General features: G+C 42.1%; 1 protein-coding gene across 1 annotated transcript in view; it reads right to left on the bottom strand.

The window, feature by feature from the left end:
• The window catches only part of clip1b (CAP-GLY domain containing linker protein 1b), a gene marked incomplete in the record, with an annotated part of 30,743 nt that extends 25,012 nt beyond the window's left edge, over positions 1 to 5,731 (bottom strand). Inside the window, 9 exon segments of the mRNA XM_035668347.1 lie at positions 615 to 675; positions 818 to 921; positions 1,416 to 1,613; positions 3,041 to 3,242; positions 3,323 to 3,447; positions 4,282 to 4,409; positions 4,490 to 4,746; positions 4,835 to 4,979; positions 5,641 to 5,731. Coding sequence (XP_035524240.1) covers positions 615 to 675; positions 818 to 921; positions 1,416 to 1,613; positions 3,041 to 3,242; positions 3,323 to 3,447; positions 4,282 to 4,409; positions 4,490 to 4,746; positions 4,835 to 4,979; positions 5,641 to 5,731 — 1,311 coding nt within the window.
• Positions 5,732 to 7,268: the final 1,537 nt, after the last annotated feature.

The raw sequence follows: 7,268 nt of genomic DNA, 5'->3' as shown, positions 1-7,268 counted from the left end.
TGCAGACAAGAGAGGAGGATGAAAGCGTACAAGAAGACTGAAGGCGAGGCAAGACGAAAAACAGCTTTCAAGAACAGGCAGGATGAAAAGATGACGAGAGGATGGTAATTCAAAGTGCTGCAGATCGGTGGAAAAATCTGAGTGGAAAGGGGGTGAGTGAATTAAGAAATGGATGAATAAATAAAAGGAGCAGGAAGAACGACGTGTCTGAACAAGAGAGCAAATGAATGATTCAAAGAGTGCAGGAAAAGGGAAAACCTAAAACAGAATGATTTATTTAATCATCAGCTCTTATTTTTAATGGAAAACAGTAAAGCAGTATTAAAAGTTAGTGGCCAAAGTTCCTTCATGTGGTAGAGCAAGTAAAAAGAGATCAAACCCATTAGAAGTTCATTATAAACTCGTATACGGGAAAGCTTCAGGTTATTTTGACTGGTTTTAATAAAAACTAAGTGAGTGTGGAAATGTAAAATAAGTTAACTGTCCACCAGCTATGTCAATAATTCACACATGAATTTCAGAAGTAACATCAGCCTGACACCTAGGAGATTTATAACTCAAGTGAGGGAGAGAATATGTTTAATGCAGAATCAGATTATATAACCTAATTTTACCTCCAGGTCTCCTTTGGTGATGCATGCTTCTTCCACACGAAACTGCAGGTCTTCCACTTTTCTGTCAAACAAGGACAATAACAACATTTCCTCACAGTGACAGTGACCCATAATAAACAGTTTCACACCTGTTGTCCACCGCTCTCGCCACCTAACGGCATCCATAAACGGTTTCATGTGCAGGCCGCAGGTGAACCACCCACCTCTTCTCCTCCTCCAGCTGGTTGAGCAGCTCCACTTTGTCTCGATCTGCTGCCTCCACCAGAGAACGCAGCTGGTCCAACTTTGCTTCCATCTCCACCGCATACTATAAGAAAGACACCCAGCATCGTAGACGTTTAGACCACGCTTTGTTCCGCTATTCATGGTATCTTTAAAATGTTGTTGGGAATTTACTTAAAATTTCTAGATTAATTCAACTGACCATGAAGGTCACCTAAATATACTGTATACTCGACAGTGGAAAGATTAACCAGGACAGTTTTGGTGAGTTTTACTTTGTTCTGTCCACTTTGAATGAAGTTACTGTACGGTAAAATTTAAGTTTTTGTCAGTGGAGTCTTTTGTCATCTAGTCCAAAACTAGATAAAAACCTTTACATCAAAGTCATGTTTCCTCACCAATTTACAAATTTACATCCAATATTCAGGTTTTGTTGTGTTGAACAAACATAAAAAGTCAAGAATAAAAATGTGAAATTTCAAGTATTTCATAAAAGCTTTTAGGATCACAAACAATAGGGTGAGTGATTTTTTTGCTGTGTTCTTGTTCAGATATCATCCACGAGTGCACGTATCTGACCTGATCCCGTCCTTTCCTCAGCAGAGTCAGCTCCTGCTGCACCTCTCCTGCGTGGCTGGTCGCCTTTGCAACCTCACATCTCTCCAGGTCTCTCTCTGCGAGCAGCTGCTCAATGTGCTGCTGCTTCTCCTTCAGAGCCTCCTGCAGCGCCGTGGTGCCAGAAATCTTCCGGGCATACCGAGCAGACGTCTCTGTGAGCTGCAAGGACACACACCGATAGATACATTCATGCATTTAACAGTCTGTTTGTTGTCGGACTCTCCAGACCGAATTACGACCAGTGTTTAAACTGTATCAGAGGTGCTTCAGGTCTGGGGGTGGCGAAATATGAAACAACATAATAATAAGGTTAAGGTGCCAGAAAAACAATAAAATCTGATTTAACATGAGTCTCTCTCTCTCCATATTGAATCACAATATTACCTGCTAGAATAATTTCATTCAAAAAGTCAATTTGCTTAGATACACTGATGTGCAACCACAAGCAAAACGAGGCCCCAGTGTGCAACCCAGTCTCCTAGAAATGATGTTTATATACTACTGATTTGTTTTACCTGATAGAGGGAACTATAACTGCTACGTGTGTTCAGTTCAGTGGAAAGACCTTTTTGTACACACGTCATAGGGACGGGTAGAGAGGCTGGGGTTAAAACCCTGAGTCCTGCGTGTGGTCAGGCAAAGATTGTGGTTTCAGCTGGCTGATGGGAATGTCAAGTATTTGGTAAGAAGTTAATGTTTTGACTGGATGATTACACTAGATGGAAAGTCAGAGAATCACCAAAGTCTTTACAATTCACCCAGAGGGGCACATGAATTATTAGCAATCCATCAAATTGTTTTTGAGACATTTCACTCAAAACTCTAACTATGAACCTCATGGTGACGCTAGAGGGAAACTCAGGGGATCACTAAAGTCAGTGGGATTCATTGTCTGGGGATCGTGAATGTCTGTACAAACTTTTACGGTAATCTGTCCACTAGATAAAAAGTCATAGTCTCAGAAGATATCACAGTATAACGGTATTACACAATTATTATTACTTTGGTTGAAGAAACACTTTATTATAATTTCACATGTCCTATATTTTTTTCAGTAACACTGATTTAATACTGTAGATTTTTTGATAATCATCAATTTTCATACCATGGTACCGCTGCAACCCTAGGTGCTACAAGCTTGTGTTGTATTGCTAAAAGCAGAAATTATAGGGAAACTAATGAAATACTATAAGTTGCCATTGACAGTTTTATAGATACGCTCAGTTTGAACATTTTGTGACCTGACAAATACGACTATTCAAAATGTTTCCTTATCAATAATGTTGATCATTCAGGTAGTATTACGTTTCTCTCACATGTACTTACTACTGTAATTTCTAGGAGACAGAGCTGCAATGTGTCATGTAGTCGTACGGTCAGCAGACTGCTGGACAAAACTGTCGGTTAAAGAACTTCTGAGGGAAAAAGAGACTCGACTGAGACTCAAAACATATTAAAAAAACTCAGATCTCATTCAGGAAATAACCAGAATACTCAAAACTTGAAGACGAGTTTTCAACCTACGAAGAGACAACTTCAGCTATGACTAAGAGGAAGGTTTAGGGTTGGAGCAGCGTGAGTCTTACCAGTCCTGCTCGGCTGGGTTTGCCGCTGATTGAGGAGGTGGCGGAGCTGAGCGAGCTGATGGAGGAAGCGCTCGGGCTCCTCTTGAGAGTGGACCTCCTCCGTGAGCTCTTGGCCTTGGTAGGCGTGGTGCACGGGAAGCCAATACGCGTCACCTTGTGGACCGGAGCAAACAGACCATACCTGGGCAAGCACTGAAAGTATCTGAGAGGAAAGAGAAACGTTGCTTGTACGATCGTATTACAACAGATATTTAATAATGGTCCTTTGTCAGTGTTCTTTACCTGGTCCCTGCTACAGCTCCATCATTCTTGCCAAGTGGTTCATCCAGTTCCACTCCACACCAGTCTCCTTTGGCAAAGTCAGTCTCTCCCAGAAACCGCACCACTCCCGCCTTTGTACCACCAACCTACACACACAAAAAGAAACAAGGAGCAAGTTCGATTTACAAGCGTTCTTTGTTTCTCTATTACAATTAAAGTTAACGCTCTGTACATACGGTGTCCAATGGTGGATTGAATTACCCACTCATCCAATATTTACTGTTGAACAGTTAACACCCGGGGGCAGTTAGGAGTTAGTAAGCATATACTTCACTTAAGTGGAGGAGAGTTTGGAAAACCATCACAAGAGGGTGCATTTATAATTATGTTAACAGAACATCTTCTCTTCCTCAGAGTTTATGCCAGATGTTGTTGACATCTCCGCGTTGTGAACGATTGCAGGGTTTTTGTTTAAATGTATTGTGTTTGCTCGTGTCTGGTGTAGTTAATAAATAACAAAAACTAGAAACACTGGGCCTCATTCAAGACTCATTTATGTCTTAATCTCTTCCCGACTGCAGCTGGCCTCATCAACAAGCAGGCATTATTAATGTATTATTATATTAGGTCTCATTAGGCACAATCCAGCCTCCTTTTCATTTAAAAACAGATATATTTTACATATTTTTTATTATAGATATCTATTTTATATTCAGGATTCTTGACTTGCACTACTCATTTATTTTTTCTTATCTATTAGTATGTTTATTGTGACTGTTTTGCATCAAAAGACCACGTCTGTTTAAAAACCTACTTCACAACAAAGCTGATTTTTATATTCACATTTTTTCCTCGTATGTATAATTTTGCATTAGACCATAATGTCTGCTGATGTCTGCTGATATTCAACAGCGCGACTTCCAGCTTCAGCTCTTCTTTTTCCAACTGCTGTGTTGGGTTCAAACACACGAACGTCTCACCAGCACTCGGTCTCCCAGCCTCAGCTCCCTCTTGGTCTTCTTCATGGATTCGGTGTCTGAGAGGTTCGACACGGACTCGCTGGACGTGAGCATTCGGTTGAGTGCAGTCTTTATGCCGGTGCCCTGAGCTGAACAAAGAAAACCTTTATTCAGTATTCTGATGTGAAATCTAGCTGTTGTTCTGTATGATCACTGATAAATGTGTTACCAGTTGAGGTAGCAGCAGGCGCAGACTCGCTCGGCGCAGTGGTTCCTGGAGCTGGACTGGGCCCCGGTGCTGGACTGGCCCCTGGTGCTGGACTGGCCCCTGGTGCTGGACTGGCCCCCTGGTCGCTGGACTTGGCCCCTTGGTGCTGGACTGGCCCCTGGTGCTGGACTGGCCTGCCTCCCGTTCGCCTCCTTCTCCGGCAGCGCAGTCTTGGAGAGCTTTGAAGGCCGTGTGAAAATCCCCCTCCCATCCTCGCACTGGAAGTACCGGACCCCCGCCACGGACCCGTCGTTCTTCCCGATCGGCTCATCCAGCACGATCCCCGCCCACTGCCCGGGAGCGAACTGCGTGCCCCCGATGAACTGCACATAGCCAGGCTTGTTGCCGTTGACCCAGACCCTCTCGCCGATCTGAAAGTCCGCACTTCCCTCCTGAGTCGGGGAGGTCACGCTGCCGGGGGGCTTCTCGGGAGGAACTGGCTTTGGAGTACCTGCAATCACAATCATACCTCTGTTCACTGAAGACCAACTACACAGCAACAGGTTTGTAGATTTTAATACATGATCCCTTTTTATACCTTTAACAAAATAAGCAAAACTTTTTAAATGCGCTGTTTTCAGACGGGACAGCTGGGCAACAGCGGTTTGATGACTAAAAAAAATGAAAAATACAGCTTAAATTACAGTGAAATGATTGTTTAAGATCAAAGAAGAAGTAAATAAGACTAATAATGTGAGCCAGTGATGAAAACTTCTAATACTTGACAGTTCTTTTGATACTAAAGTGCTAAAGTTTACTCAAAAACTAGTTTGAACAGAATTCCCAACAGTGTCTTTCTGTACATAAATATTGATGAACCATATAACAATTAGCTAAAGAGTGATATTTACACAGTTTTAATCTCTTAAATTCGACACCCTGCTGTGGTTTCAAACAGCCTAAATAATTACAAACAGCACAACTTACCGTCTTGCGTTCAGAGCTGCATCTCTTTTCATTAGAGTTTCATTTTTTACACACTAATGTTCTCTTGTATTTTCTGTTCAGGACTAATTGTTGTATGTGTGAGCGGATCCGCCAGTGTCACTGTAAAACTAAAAAATACTTATAAAATCAAAATCATACAGTAAATTATCTCCTTCATTTCTTACCAGAAGATGGAGACGTCTTCGATGGCACCACCGATGGACGGACTATTTTACTGGGGGGTTTGAGCCCGCTGACCTTGCCTGTAGTACTCATGGTTCCTTGTTTGTCCGCGGGTTAGGGGGGACCTGGCCTGATCGAGGTGGGGGACTCGGCCTTCCCCACCACCCCACAAAGTCCCAATGCGATGGGAGGAAGCTGGAAAACCAAAGAAAAATGAATGAATCGAGTACAGTGTGCAGATGTTAGAGCTGTGGGAGCGTGAAGGGGAGGTTGGAGGGATTCAAGCTCGTATAAAAAACAATATCAGGCACAAACTCAAATATATAAACCTTCTACAAGCAAGCATGAACGTTGGGAAGAAGAATAATGTGTCTGTAGTAGCTGGTTCTCACATGTGAGTGTGTCTGCAAGTTGATTTCATTACAGCTGATTATTTTCCCAGTTCATTTGAGGATTTATTGGGTCTCTAAAATGTCAGAAAATGAGTAAAAATGAGTAAAAATGAGTAAAAATGATGCCTTCAGATGTCTGTTGTGTCCAAAATCCAAAGATATTCAATTTAAAATGATAAAAAAGAGAATTTTATGGCTCTTTTGCTCAAAAAAACAAAGATTAATCAAACATCAAAACCGTCTCCGTTTCATTTCGTGTCGACCAAATATCTGACTAATAAAAATCCACTTTTATTAACCGTCGTTCCACTGGAGTCCACCCATAACGTGACTCAACCGTGGTGTAACTACATCCTCCTCCTGTATGTGACAACCAGCTGTTTATTAACACTCGTGCAATAAACGTAATGTCCGGCCGAACCTTAAAAAGTCTCTACTGTGTAAGTCCGAGTCTCTGCCACGAAGTCAGATGCCTTTGCTCTTTTGTAGGTGTTGGCGCTGCCGCTCCGACCCGGCTCCCACTCTGTTCATAAAGCAGACGATTCACTGAGTGCTGCTGGGTCAGGACACACATTATGTTTCAACACTTAGAGGTCCAGTGTGTGTCCGGCCAACTCCTGCTCCGTTAAGACTGCTCCGTTGACTGTGTTCGACGCAGCAGAACCGCTGAAATCGTCTTTTTTATTCCTCGTTAAAACCTACAAAGCAGAACTTCGTAAAACACAAAACTGGTGCACATTCTGCCGCACAGTGCCGGGAAGTGTATTCTCACACAAACCCGCTCGCTCTCCAATACATGCTCCCTGAAACTCTTGTTTTATTCATTTATTTCTTTACTTTGCTTGTTTGTTTGTTGTCTAATTTTAACGTTGGTCTCATTATTACTTATGTTTTTAGCCTGCCTGTCTTCACCTTGTGTTGTTTTGGATGCTGTGACCGGTCCGTTTCTGCTGTTTTTTCTTTTTTTGTCTTTGCAGAAGAACTTGTTCAATAAAAACTGATGTTGAAACCGAAGGAAAACAACAAAAGAAAACACTACCCAAAGAAACCCCCTGCAGCTGAGCGAATCCGTCAGCGTTGTTTGAGTCATCGATTATTTCGCTTTTGTTTAGTTATTCAAGCATTAAAGTCGACATTATCACACTCAAACAATAAGAGCATGTTATGTGGATTGTTTTTTTTGTCTTGTAATTATTATGTGTTTAACAAGGATGATCAGTAACGGTGGATCAATAGTA

Source organism: Morone saxatilis, unplaced genomic scaffold, assembly GCF_004916995.1.
Source record: "Morone saxatilis isolate NCDOM2014 unplaced genomic scaffold, NCSU_SB_2.0 Contig21, whole genome shotgun sequence".
In the NCBI taxonomy this organism is placed as follows: domain Eukaryota; kingdom Metazoa; phylum Chordata; class Actinopteri; family Moronidae; genus Morone; species Morone saxatilis.
Note: the sequence above shows the minus strand (reverse complement) of the source record. Positions and strands in the feature narration are given on the sequence as shown.